A 14,198-nucleotide genomic window follows, 5' to 3' on the forward strand; every position below is an offset into this window, starting at 1 on the left:
GGACTCATGTGCTTTCTGGAACAGGCTGGAAACCATGGTGTCCATGAGATGGGATGCGCAGAGAAGAGCCTGTGCACAGCTCCCATTCTCAAACATAGAGCTACCCACTAATCACTAAGTACTTGCTAATTATAGGGGAGCAGACCATTGAGGACTAAAATAACTCACTGTAAGTAATAACAAAACATCTTAAGGTGAAATGAAACAATAGTCATTTTTCTTTTCTTTCTTTAACAGAAAATATGATGCTGGCATGCTAATCGCGTGAGACGACTTGGCCCACGGACAGCCACAAAGCACAAAAACAAAACACAAACTCAGAGAAGAAACAAGAATCGTGTTTTCCTGGCGTCTACGAGAAGCGCTTTATTTTTTCCTCTAGATTTCTTTTCTAAAAAAAAAAACAAAAACAAAAAAACTAAAACATTTAAAGAAACAGTACAAACTTCAGGTGATCATATTCAAGCATGTTCTTTTATTTAAGCATAGGATGGGAGGCACGGCAGGATGTTTAAGCAGAATGTGAAAGCAACAGAACTGAGACTGTGACTGACAGACAAAGGGATTAACTTTTTATTCTCCGCCCCCCAAAAGATCCTGTGTATTCTTAAGTGCACACGCTTCCCTTCCTGCCTCTCAAGGTATCTAAGGAATGATTTGAAAAATGTGTTACAAAGAATTTTTTGTATAGCATTGGCGAGGGAGTCTGTGAAAAGTACTTTGCCACCTGGTAGCTCTGCGTATTCTACTCCGTCTGGGTGTCACCGCCATCCTGGGTGGCTGGGACAAGGTTCTGGGATTTGTCTCCCCAGCAGTTGCTAAACTGGCTCAGGCTTGGTCAGGATGAATGAAACAATTATCTCCTGGATCAATGCAGCAAGGAGCAGTGAACAGTTGCTTTTTCTTCCCTAAGTAGGAGAAAGCCAGCTCCTGGCTGCAGTGGTGGCCGTGGTGATAGCTGGATGGGACGACGGGACCTCAGGCTATTCAACAATAAAAGAAAGAAAGACAATTGCTGGTGCTTCTCCAGGGAGACAGGGAACCTACACACCAACCAGGTCTTATACTTTCAAACAGGCCACCATCAGAAAGCAAAGAGACCTTAGGCCTAGCCCAGCCCCAGAAAAGTGATACTTTACTCCAGGAATTCCCTGCTTCCCATTGGTACTTAACATTTTTCACTCTGTTGTGACTGCTCTTATTTCCTTCACTCTTGCGGATCTGTGTTGGAGGGACATTTGGAAGGAGCCCAGCTCTGGCACTTGCGTGAGCGGACACACAAGGCGGGTGTCTGCGCCCATCCGCTCCGAGCTCCTCTTAGCCGGACTGGCTGCCAAGCCGTTCTTGGATGAGCCTCTCACTGAGTGCCCACAGGGCCCGGGCCGTCTCTTCGCTCTGTGCTTCTGGCGAGGGCATGCAGCGGCAGCAGTTGTTGAAATACATCCCTCCCAGACCCTCCAGTTCTGGGGCAGCAGCACAGTACACGGTGGTGGCAGCTCCCTGTTGCTGGAAATCCAAGAAGAAAGACAAAAGTTTTAAGAAAAGGAACAACGAAATGACATCATTTCAACTGCCCCGGCATTAGCGAGCCTCCCCCATGTGGTTCAGTTTCAGCTGGATCTTGGCATAGCGAAGGGTTCTGGGCTGAAAGCACATGACTGTAAAAAGCATAATGTGAGTATCCTGGAAAAACGAGTTCATAAACTCCGCTTGTAAAGCTGGTGTGACTTTTGACACCTCATATAGGAACAGGCTTGGAAAAGAAATACACATATCAATACGTCGTGGCAGGCGCCTCTTCCACGCAGAGGAAAAGATGGTACCTTCTGAACGTGCAAGAACAAATTCACCCAACCCCTCGACTTCTCCATGTATCTGTAATGTAATTCGATACCAAATCGTTTGAGGAATCTTCTGACAAACCAACCACTCTTAATTATGGTCCATCAGGTAGAAAACCCAAGTGGGGCTGGTGCCAGATCATCCCTTTATGCTTTGCCCACAGTGCTGCTAGGGGAAGGATGGGCAATGCTGTGTTAAAACATTTAATGTACACACATACTCCTAACCATACATCCATACCTAGCACAACCTAGCACAAATACATAACACATTAATTCATACGGATACCGTGAAAACCTTTTTCTAAATGTCGTATTTGTCCCAGATTTACAATGGGATCATGGGTAAGGGGGTAAATTTCTTCCCGGCCCACTTCAAAATGTAAGTTGCAAAGAGTGCAATTGATCACTTTCATTCACCTTTTGAGTAACAGTTGGGGCTAGGGATGGGTGCACTGATGGGGCATCATATCATCCAAACTGACAATACTGTCAGGGATGCTGTAAAGAGGGAAGAAATCACTTTGCTTTGCAAGCCATAATTAAAAATAATAGGCTGCTGTTCAGAGGGAGACATGGGTGGCACGTCTCTAATTTAAAACCAATACAGTTTATCTGGCATCTTACGATTATTTATGTGTTTCACAGCTCTAGGTGCATCCACTAATTTTCAGCTGATAGGGAGAGGGGTTGCAAGAGAGGACTGGAAAAGGTAACTAAAGATAAGGTTGCCCCTACTAGGAAAACAGTAAGGAACTTTGATTGTCGGGGAAATGGCTTTCTGACCCCACCCAAAGCTTATTTGCTGCCCCTGCAGGGTTTACACTGTGACCATGAAGGGTGCTTACTGGAGGAGTTTCCCTCAAATGGTTTAGTTTGCGATCTCAAATGGTTTAGTTTGCGATCACTGCTTGCATTCCAGGATCCCTGGGAGAGCCGGGTCCGTTCTGAGAACTAGGGTCTCGAGAAAGGTGTTATGATGTGAAGAACGTGCCACATGGCAGACTTGGGTTTGTTGTTTGGTTTTAGCCTCTTCAGTGTCAGGGTATGTAGTCACATTTGAGTTGGTCTGAAAACTGGTCAAATCTCTGGGAAGGGTGGGGCCCGGGAGTGAGACAAAGACTTGGGTTTTGATAATAACTGGCTGCTTGACGATACTGGCCAAGCCCCCTTGGTCCTGAATTTGACATGACTTGAACTTAATTAAATAGCAACTGGTTTGTTACCTCACCCATCTCCTTCCATTACCATGCCCACTCCAAAGAGCCAGATATTATCCTGGATTCTATCCTGGCTTCAGCTGTTTCTTTTCCCATTGATTTGTGTGGCTCAAGTCTAATGGAAATGAGTTCGTGTCATCCAAATTTCCTTTCACTGAATTATTATTCCTAATAACCCTGAGCTTAGCACCTGGCACATTTATCTAAACAAGTTCAAGTGGTTTATCTGGCTCTACTGCATCCCATGTGGGGAGAAGGGAAGCAGAAGTGCCTCTGAAACAAATTGGAGAATTGAGATGCTCATCCAGCTAACTTGAGCCAAATATCAATTTGGTCTGGAATCTTAGCCGAGTTCTGGTGGAGATGGTGTTTTGCATCATCTTCCAGATATCTGTCATAGATTTCCATTTTACTTTGCAGCTGCCCAAACCATCAGAGTGGCCAAGTGACTTGCCCTTAACTCCTGAGTGGTGGGAGAATCCAGCTCAAGTCCAGCCTCCTGCCCCCTATGCCACAATGGTTACACTATTCAGCATTCAGTCGTATGACAGACTGGCCTTTCACTGTTCTGCCAATTGTGAGGAAAAACCAAAGCAGTCCACTTGGGAAAGCAAAATGCAGAATTCTTACTAACCTGATAAAATATTTTGCCACTATGACCTTCTGTAATGATATCACATTGCACTTTTGCATTATTGGAATGGTATTTGTGCAAAGAAATCCTGCAGTCCCATTGATTCAGAATGCCACTGGTGCGGGAGCTGGGGACCTACCTTTTCCTTCCATGGAATCTGAAGGCAATTACAACTGGCTTCGTTTCATGCCAACCTACATTTGGTTACAATGCTGAGAGTCATACGTTTTGGAAAAACCTAACTTTGTATCAGGAGATGGCTTTGATTCCTTTGCCTCTAGGCTTGGGGTGATTTACTATCTAAATTCCATCACAAGTGGCCCTGGCTTTGTAGAACACAGTACACAGGAGGGGCATCCGACAGCAAACACCACCTTCTCTACTCCAAAAATCAATCGTCCCCCTTTGGCACATTCTCCTTCTCAGATTCATGCTTCGTGCTGATGGGTACTCACTCTACTTTCCTCCCTTGCTGGACAATTAATTAAGCAGTAACAGTATCTTGTGGATCCCATGCACGCCACCCCTTTGGTCTCTTGGAGAATTCTCTTTTCAGCCGTACCAATGGCAACCTCTGAGTGACATCTTTATATGATCAGATGTGACGATAGTTTAGTAACAGGTTCTCATTTTTGGCTCATCAGCTTTTCGGTCCGCATATCATCAGAATGAGACTGAGCCACATTAGTGAAATCTCAAGAGTAAACAAGCCGGTACTGCCGATACAAGAGAAAGCATTTTTAAACCGATTTAAAAAAAACGTTTTTAAGGAGCACTTTAATCACCATAAGATGACTTTCATACCAGTTTTGGGGGCATCACTTCATAATGCAGAAAAGATGAAAGAGTCATCTAAAGGACATAACGTTAACAACTCTGTTATAAAATATCTGAAGCAATGCCTTGCTAGTTGTCACCATTGCTTACTGATCCACTGTGATAAAATAATACTTTGACATACAACTGGCTGGAGCTATGGGTTCCCCTAAAAGATTTTTTTTTTTTTTTGAGAATCATTTATCAGAAGTCTGTAGGTTGTATACGGTAGCGAATCATGGGAAATGGGGGAGGTGTGTCTATCCCGCAGCAATGGCAATGAGTGAGGGTGTTGACCACACAGCACTGAGAATTTCTGGGAAGCCCGGTAGAATCTTTAATCATGCCCGAATGCCATTTCCTATCTAGTCAAACATTTGTGAGCTGCCAGAGGAGAACTGTGCAATCAATCTTGATAGTGTATGTAAAATTACCCAGGACTCTTGTTTGGGATTAAGTTAAGAGTATCTTGGTAATAAGGATTCATCGTTCTCTTTCAAAAATCATTTGTCAGATTTGTAGCACAATCTTCAACTACAGAAAGGTGGGATTTAGAAAGCAGTTGCTGTTTATTTATAGTTTAGGCCCTCAGATCTAAATTATCCATCCTTCCAAAACTCTGTGTTGGGATGAAAATGTTAAGTAGCTGCTTTTCATCAACATTCATTTGATAACTGCTAGCCATCAATTTATAGCTGTCAGCACAGAATACAAATGAATATTGACTCCTTTAAAGGAAAGGGTACAGAGGTTTCTGATAAACAATATACGGCAAAGAAACAAAACACCCACATATTGATACTTGTAATGCATTGGTTAGTACTCTAATATAACATGGACACATGTTACGCAAGGTTTTGTTTTCAGGTCTTTCTATTTTAAAATGCATGATTATTTAAAAGAAAGACTAGATTCCTGTCTTAAAGTACTTAACTGTGAGATATATAAGAAATAGACACACTATCATGGCCTATCTATATATTCAATGATTGCGAGAGAGTAGATGTTCTAAGATTGCTTTCTTACAGGGACATTGCACAGCAAAGGCTGAATTAATCCACTTAGGCAAAAAGTAGAGGTACGAAAGGAACACACCCTAGAAGTTAGATTAGGCTTGGAACACCAAGGGCAGGGAAGGAGAACAGCCCTTTTGAAGGCAAGCAGCGTTTCCACGACTAAAATCCCAGGACAAAGAGGTGATCTGAAGTGAGCAGGTTTGGCTAAAAGGAAAGACATGTACCTCTTCAAACCCCGCCTACTTCCATTGTTCCTCATCTGGTGTCTGTTGGGTAAAGCAAACACTTTCCAAATGCAAAGCCAGCCAGACACCTTATCCAGTGACTCTCTGAATATACCACTAGGAACAGAATCATTTATCAGAGAGCTGCTGTGGTGGAGATGAGGGGGTGAGCCCTCATGTCACAGGTGGAATGGATGGCCGTCTGCACGCCCTGTCTTTCCCTGTCTCCCAGTAACTCCCCCAGGAGAGTCTATATCCACTCTCCCAGAACGGTGTAGAGGTCATCTCCAGATACCTCGGCGAATGGGATACAGCCATTCCTCACAAACAATTACAGCTTCAATCTCTGATTGGAAACACAAATGAAAGCAAACTGCTCCAAAAGGCCACGTGTTCCCTACTCGCTGTCCAAGAGCAATCTTTTAGGGGACACATTTGCCACGAATTCCATTAGTTCATAAAGTAACGCTGCCTGTACAGGAATGGGGCTCATGGACCTCCCAGGCTCGGTGACCGCACAAGTCACCCTCTTCTTCCACCGTGATTTCTATAATGAAATTATACAATTCAATTTGGAATAAGTGCTAACCAATGAACACGCCAACTTCCACCAAAATGACGGGAAGCAGCGGAAGAGAGCAGAGATGTCTACTCCAAAGACCTCAGCTCTGCAAACTGCCCGGCTTTTTCAGTGAGTTGCAGCCAACGAGGACTATTCAAGTGACGACAATGACTAGCGTTTCTTGAGAGGTTACGATTCGCCAGATTCTGTGCGGAGAGCTTGGTAAGCATTGCCATCTAACCCTCACACAGCTTTATAAGCCAGGGACTGTATTCCCTTTTACAGAGAAGCCTACTCGGTATCAGAGATCAAAAGCAGCTCGTCCAAAGCCACACAGATAATCACGTAGACTGAGTGACTTCAGACTCCGTGTCCATTGGTACATGAAACCTGCTCCCCAAATACGTAACACAAATATTTCAGGGCTCTGGCTTCCTATGCCTCTCTACCTGCTCTGCCTTCTTCTCAGCCAGGCCACGTCTGGCTATGAGGTGATGCCCTAACATGGCCTAAAATGAAATGTGTGGGCTGTCGTGTGTTCGCCTGAGAAATATGAAAAGATTTTTTTTCCCATTGTTGATTTAGTCAGGGAATTAAATTGAAATGATATCCATTCGGATAAACCAAAATGAAGAGTCAGCACCACCTCAGATGATCCGACAGCAAGTGACCCTTACTAAAACGGTTGTCCGGTTCAAAATGCCATCTCCAGGTGCCAGATTTGCTGAACTAAGGAACCTACTCTTTGACGATAGAATTTTTTCAAAGCACGGACATCCCAAACAAGTGAAACGGACACAATCTCCATCTTATCAGTTCCCACGCATGTAGGTGCGGGCTCCAACGTGTTTCATTAGGTTCCCAGAGAAAATACTGATCCATCCCCGTACTGCCCCTCCTCCAGTGATTCCGCACACTCATTCCTACAGATTCCTGACAACTGACTCCCACAAAGGCTTTCAACAATCCAGGCTTAGATACATGCAAATGCTTCCTGTAGGTATTGAAATGTAACTTTCTTCCTAAGCCTTTGGGAGTTTTGCTAACTCACAGGCTGTTCTTAACCTTTATTATAGAAGAGGAATGTGCTCAACTTCCCAAACAGCAACAGTGAAGATGATCAGGAAAGCAAATGTTTGTTTTCAGGCTTTAAAAGTGTGAGAAAGTGTTCTGGAGAATCCATTTCGATCCCACTCCAGCTCTTAGCCCTCTGGAAGAGAACATGCCCTCCCTAACAAAATAGACGTGGACAATGTGTTTGGATATTCATCTTTTGCCACAAGGAAAAAAGTTTATTTGCTAGAAACAGGTTCACAAAGGTAGAAAAACCTCAGGCTCCTTTTCGGTTGCCTCTCCTGTGACAGGTGAACAGTGTCATTTCCTAAGTGACACTGGGGACAGTGTCTGTGAGGGGGGCACGATGGCAGTGGCACAGAGTGAAGTGCCAGTCCATCACCATAAATGCAACAGGTTCAAGCACAGACCACAGCCACAAATTACAAGGGACACCTTGAGAGAAATGCATGCAGGGGGAAGAGTGCCATGCAGCTTTCAAATGACAGCCACGTGTTTACAGGCTTCTGTTCAGAGAGAACCTGTGAGCTGTCCTGGGGCCTTTCCTGTTAGCTGTGCAGGCATCCCAAATATGATGCCCCCAAATCCCAGTCTGGCTAAAGGGAAGTGTCATACAAAGGCCACGCCATTCTCCCTGACAAAAGACATGAATTTCTTGCAAGATCACTAAGGAGTTTTAAGAGGTTGACTTGAAAACGAGAGTAGAATGAGTTGGAAAGCCAGCAAGAATGTGGCTCTTACTCCTCTGTGAAATATTTGCAGGAAGGAGCCTGGAGACCAGCAGGTTCAGGATGGAAAGCTGGAAAGAATTCTTTCCTAAAACTTAAGTTTTAGAGAAAAATAGGCAGCCAGTCCCAACCCTCCAAAGGCGTCCAAAGCCATGTTTGTTCTGGGAAGGCCAAGGCATGGGAGGATGTTAACTTGGGCTATCAGCAGGATTGAAGGGCAGGGTGACCTTGGTACGCTGTCAGGGCCTGTGTTTCCAAGTTGACAAACTGTTCTGAGCTTTTCCATGAAATGAATGAAGCCTTTTTCATACCTCCTCCATGTTCCACAATTCTTGCCATCGACGTTCCAAAGGATCTGTGACAGATTGATGTCCTTAAAAAGGACAAGTCGTAACATTCAGAATTATTTTATCTTTCTGAGAACTGCTGTTATTGTGAGACCCAAGACATGTTTTGCTGGGGTTGGGGTGAGGGTACTCCTAACAAGGGAAAGAAAAAGAAATGGCTTCAGAGCAATCCATGTGGGTGACTGCATACACGCTTGTTCCATCTTCCATTTGTGCCTGCCCAAAGTGTTCTAGAACTGACTGGACCTGAGAGGCTGTCTCATTAGAACTAAGAGAAGAAGCTATTGTCGATGATGTCTTATATCCACGGAAGAACTCCCTGGGCATTCCCTCTGATGCTGCCTGCTCAAAGAAGTTTCTTTGCTCTAAGAAGTTTCTTTTTGAATGGGGATGAAAAATTGCATTGGGGTATCCACTCTTCCATGGTTAGTTTGAAATGGCCAAGCAGAAGTGCCATAGAAAGTTGCCACCAAATGGGAATTGAACAATGAGAACCCTTGGACACAGGAAGGGGAACATCACACATCGGGGCCTGTTGTGGGGTGGTGGGAGGGGGGAGGGATAGCATTAGGAAATATACCTAATATAACTGACGAGTTAATGGGTGCAGCACATGTATACACATGTAACAAACCTGCAGGTTGTGCACATGTACCCTAGAACATAAATTAAAAAAAAGAAATTTGCCACCAAAATAAGCATCTAACTGATAGTGTCATCCTTCTACATGGAACAAATCTGATGGCATGTCACTGAAACTTTCCAACTGGGCCACCTTAATGCCCATGCTGAAGGACTGCTGAGTGTTTATAAGAGATCAAAGAAGATATTTAGTGTATGTTTATTTGAAACATTTTACATTTTTACTCTACTTCTTTAACCTCTGTTATGGTTATAGCTAGCTCGTGTACTGCGTATAAATGTATGCATCTGTATTCGCCATGTACACTGAAATAAGCCTTTGAAATTATTGACAGGCAGAATTAATGAGCTCAGTTCTAATAGCGCAAAGAGTATCTTCATAGTACAGGTGAAACAAACAGCTTCCCCCTTCCCTTCTTCTGCACAGAATGGCTCTACGAAGTCTGCCTGCCAAATTACATCTTTTAGAAAACCAAGTAGCTGGCTGTTTTGTGAGCAGGCAGGATTTCAGGACAAACCATAAACAAGCTGTTTGTTTAGCTTTTAAGGTTGACAGTTCGTTTGCACATATGCCCCTTAAGTATTCTATAACATAGTCCTGAAAAAGCACTGAAGGAAAAAAAAAAAAAACACAAAGTCTCTGCTGGGGCCACATCACGGTAAGGAATTAACTCTTAACTCTGCCTTCCAGAAACAAATTAAGAGGACGTACTTTGCAATAATTCAGATCTCACAGGCAGGCCCCCAATGTCCAGCCCCGCTCTTTCAAATCGGGCATGTCTGCGTTAGGTGTGTGGATTTCCATAGAGAGCTCACTGGAACAGACCATTTCTCAGGCTCCAAGACGCTGGTCTTGTTAATGTTTCATTTAGAACATACTGTGGAGAGCATCTCATTTATATTACTTCCATCATTAATGGTGATAGCTTAGGTACTGCCTTTACAGAGAGAGATCTCTTCACAGTGGTCGATGGGTAATGAGAAACAATAGATATTTCATTCACCAGCAGCGTGTTGCTAGTTAGTAGGAAATGATCGTGTGTGCTGTTGCTTTAATTGCCCGGGTAAATAATTCTGCCTCGGTGTTAGTGAGCATTTTAAAGCACTTGATGCAAATAGACTAGAAACAAAACAAACAAAAAAAAATTAACCTTGATTATGCAACACCTTAGCATAGAAAGTTACAAAGGTGTGTCTTTTTTAAAGTTTGCATTCTATCATGCAAATATTATCTAAATATGCATGTGCTGACTACTCATCTACTGTATTTTAGGAAATACAATTAGGCTGCCTTTCTCTTCCCCTACGTAGATTGTAAATAACTGTAGATCTTCCTCTTGTTTCCCTATGTAAATATATGTAAATACTAACAAGCTATGCATGCTGCAGTTCTAGGCAATTTCAGGTACTTTTATAATCTGAAGGCATGTACTTGAACTCGTTTGTTAACAGAGGGGAAATAACTCTCTCAAACTCTTTAAAGCTGAATAGAAATTAAAGATTTCTTCCTAGACTGTTGTGGCTTCTATTGTTTGCCTTGTCTTGCCGGAATGGAGTGCCCCGCTCCAGCTCTGACCTTGTCCCAGGAAACACACGCAGCACACACAGGCCCGGGAACAATAGTGGAACTACTTGGTTTGGGTTTTTTCATACTTTCTTTGGGTTTCCTAAAAAACATCTAGGATCACAAAGTAGGTTTCTTTGGATACTTCTAGCAAAAGAATCTCGATGGAATGTAATTCCTATTTGTTGTTCCCTTACTGTGTGCCTTATATCTCAAAACACTACTGAGGGTCCCATCATTTCCATCTCAACAATACAGAGACTGAGTCAGGTCAAGACCAATGACAAAAGTGACAACACTACTAAACGCCACCGAAGACCTCATTCTTTCCCATATGTAATAGGTCAGTAAACTACTTCTGCAAAGGGCCAGAGATTAAGTAATTTAGGCTCTGCGGCCTATATAATGTCTGGCATGATCACTCACCTCTGCTATTGTTGTGAAAGTGGCCACAGACAATGTCTACCCAAATGAACCTGTCTGTATTCCAATAAAACTTTATTTATAAAAAGTAGGCAGTGGGCCCAATATGGCCGGCAGGCCATAGTCTGCCAATCTCTGCTCTATACACAATCAAGACTCTTTTTAAAGACTGGTAACATTTCCCTTTTTAATTTGTGTGTTTGATGGACCATGGAAATGATTTGATCAAATGAAAATTCTCCTTCTCTTTCCTGCAAGTGTCATGAAATAAACAGGTGAGCAACAATGAAATCACCTGAGCTTATAAAACAGGCTGCCTTCCTCTGACAAATTACACTGCCAGGTTTCAATTTAGTTATCTTTTTGTTTTCATAAATAGGGATGGAAGAAAAAAGTCTGAAAGACAAAAGTGAAAAAAAAAAAAGGAAAAGGAAAAAAGTAACTGAGCAACATTTACTCTTCAATGAGAGGAAGGAGGCTATTACCTCAGGTATCCATGGAAACCAAGCAGCGCATAAACTTTTTAATGGTTGGAAAACAGCGTTTGCGTTTGAAGATGCTTTTCCCAAGTATGATGCTTCACTGTAAATGCATTAATTGACAGTTTCCTTCGGGACTTTTTTTATTGAAGTTTCCAAACTTAATTTGATGGCACAAGGGACTCTCTGGAGCCCTTGAAGAATGCTGCAAAGTTAGGTCTTTAGAAAACTGAGCCAGCTCAGGCAACGTGTACAAATCCAACTCTCTTGCAAAGCAAGTGAAGAAACAGATCTTATTCCCTGTAAGTTTCCCATTAAAAAAAAAAAAAGAAAGAAAGAAAAGAAAAAAGAAACCCTCTCTGTTCAGCTAGGGAAGGGAGAGGCCCTTTCTAACCTCTATCGAGCGAGAATCAATATCATCTCTTCAGTCCTGGAGGGAACTGAGAAGAAGCAGGAGGAAGAAAGATCCAGGTATTTTTGCAGATGGGGTGGCAATATGGGATGGTAGGAAAATCCCCTGTGCTGAATGAAGCCAGAAGTCCTTACATTGGAATCCTGTCTTTACACCTGTGACAAGCCACTGACCCTTAGTCTCCTCATCCGGAAAGTGGACATAATAATATACCCTTCATGTGGTTCTTGGAAGGATGAGTGATAACATTTGGCCATTTCCAGGGCACACAACAGGTACTAGTTCAAAAGCAGCTATAACTCTGATTATGACAAGTTTAAAGCTGCTATAACTCTGATTATTACAAGTTTAAAGAAGGAAGCATACACATCAAAGTAGAGATGAAGCCTGCACCTCCATTTTGTGGGCCTGCCATATAGAGACTTGCTGTCACCTGGCCCCAGTACCTCTCCTTTAGCCAGATCACCGAGCCCAGGTACAATATATACACAGAGGCACTCGCCAGTCCTTTCACCATTTCTAGATCTCCCTTCTGAATCATCCTGAGTTTTTCATGTCTTTGTCCAGGGAGTGTGAGGCTTAATAGCTGCTTAGGGACGGTTAGTCTAATCCTAACTGTAATGGCCAAAAAAAAAACGGCGACAGTGGTGATGACTGCTGGTTACTGAGAGTCTCTTAAGTGCCAAGGATCTATTATTACTTCTGATTCTCACAAAAGCCTCACTTCCCACCAGGCAGGTGTTACTGTAGTGAGCGGAGACAGAGGCTAAAGGAGGTGAAGTAACTGATGGCCAAGCAACGGGGCAGTGCTGGAACTCAGATACAAACTGAGGTCTGGGTTCAAAACCCATATTCTTGCTGGTGTGTAATGTTCTGACTCCATACTCTATACCCTTTGCAGCACCCCAGAATCATGCATACATTTGAAAATCTGGCCTCAGATCTGAGAAGGGGATACATATTTCCTGCCTGAGCCATTTGATTCCTCTGATGGCCAAGCCCCTCTCCACAGACCATCAGGGACCTTACTCCTCCTTTCTGAGCTCCATTTCTAGGGCCTAAATCCCTGGCTTCCCACCAGGTCTCTGGGGGATGTCATGTGATTTTGAACAGTACAGCCCAGAAGAGGTCTACGGTGCCTCCCCTACAGTGTTCTCTTCTGTAAATTGCTCTTCATGCAGAGGAGGTTCTGAAGGCTGGCAGGGCTCAGGTTAGGGACTTGGCATTTGTGGGTCATCTGGCAGCAACCACCAGGGCAGTCTCCTGACAAGCCGACTGAAATTGGAACTCTCCACCCCCACATTTTAGAGAAATGATTAACTCATGACAATGGGGTACACCATGGAACATCTTATTCTTTTCCCTGCCCCCGCCCTCTGGCTGCCACACCTGTTAGGATTCCTCCTCTTAGAAATGCCTGGCAAAGGGAAGGCGCACAAATGCACCTTGCTACCCAGGGAGGTGTCAGTGAGGAACACAAGCCAGCTGTGTAGCTGGCCCTTGAATTTTCAAGGGGTTGAAAATCTGTCCTCTCCCAGTACACCCTCTGGATCCCTAATCAAATGACTTCAGAAGGCAGTCCTTTTCCTGTATGAATCCCATGCAGGGGCCAGGATACCTTCTGTGGCACGTTCTAGGTGGCAAGGTGGAGAATTTTAGCTGAACTCTTGAAGAGCCCACAAAGTGAGTATAGTCTCATTGTATTAATAGGAAAACTGAGTCTCAAGCAAGTAAATGACTTCATAACATAATTCTCACTGTTCACCAACAGGTGAAGAACAGAGAAGAGGATGATTTTTGCTCACACTGCACTTCTGTGACTTGATCAAAGGTGCCAAACCTCGAAGCTACTTTTGGTTTTGACACTTCCTCAAATGAACATGCAAACAGGTTCCTACTGATTAAACTGCATGAGAAGAGTCTGTCCTGGAAATTAGTAATATTATTGTCCCCACTAACAGAAGAATATTTTAAACAAAGGCATCTTTACCACCTGAGATAACCAAATTTTTCCCATGTGAGAGAAACAGCATTTCCAAATAAGAAAGAGAAAACAATGACATAGGAAATGAAAAACTAAGATGTTCTTTCCCCTTGCAACTGTAATTCCTGACACATTTGCATCTAGAATGTCAAACTCACCCAGTCACTGATCTTGTGCTAGGATTCCATGCACCACTCCCTGAGTGTTTCCCCAAAACACACTTCTCAAATCT

The 14,198-nt window shown here is 43.4% G+C and overlaps 1 protein-coding gene across 1 annotated transcript in view; it reads right to left on the reverse strand.

The window, feature by feature from the left end:
• Window positions 1-457: 457 nt before the first annotated feature.
• Window positions 458-14,198, reverse strand: part of WWOX (WW domain containing oxidoreductase) — a 1,123,975-nt gene continuing 1,110,234 nt past the window's right edge. The window contains exon 9 of the mRNA XM_010381243.1: window positions 458-1,506. Coding sequence (XP_010379545.1) covers window positions 1,318-1,506 — 189 coding nt within the window. The 3' untranslated portion in view covers window positions 458-1,317. The remainder of the gene's footprint in view (window positions 1,507-14,198) is intronic.

Source organism: Rhinopithecus roxellana, chromosome 20 (genome assembly GCF_007565055.1).
Source record: "Rhinopithecus roxellana isolate Shanxi Qingling chromosome 20, ASM756505v1, whole genome shotgun sequence".
NCBI classification, from domain to species: Eukaryota; Metazoa; Chordata; class Mammalia; order Primates; family Cercopithecidae; genus Rhinopithecus; species Rhinopithecus roxellana.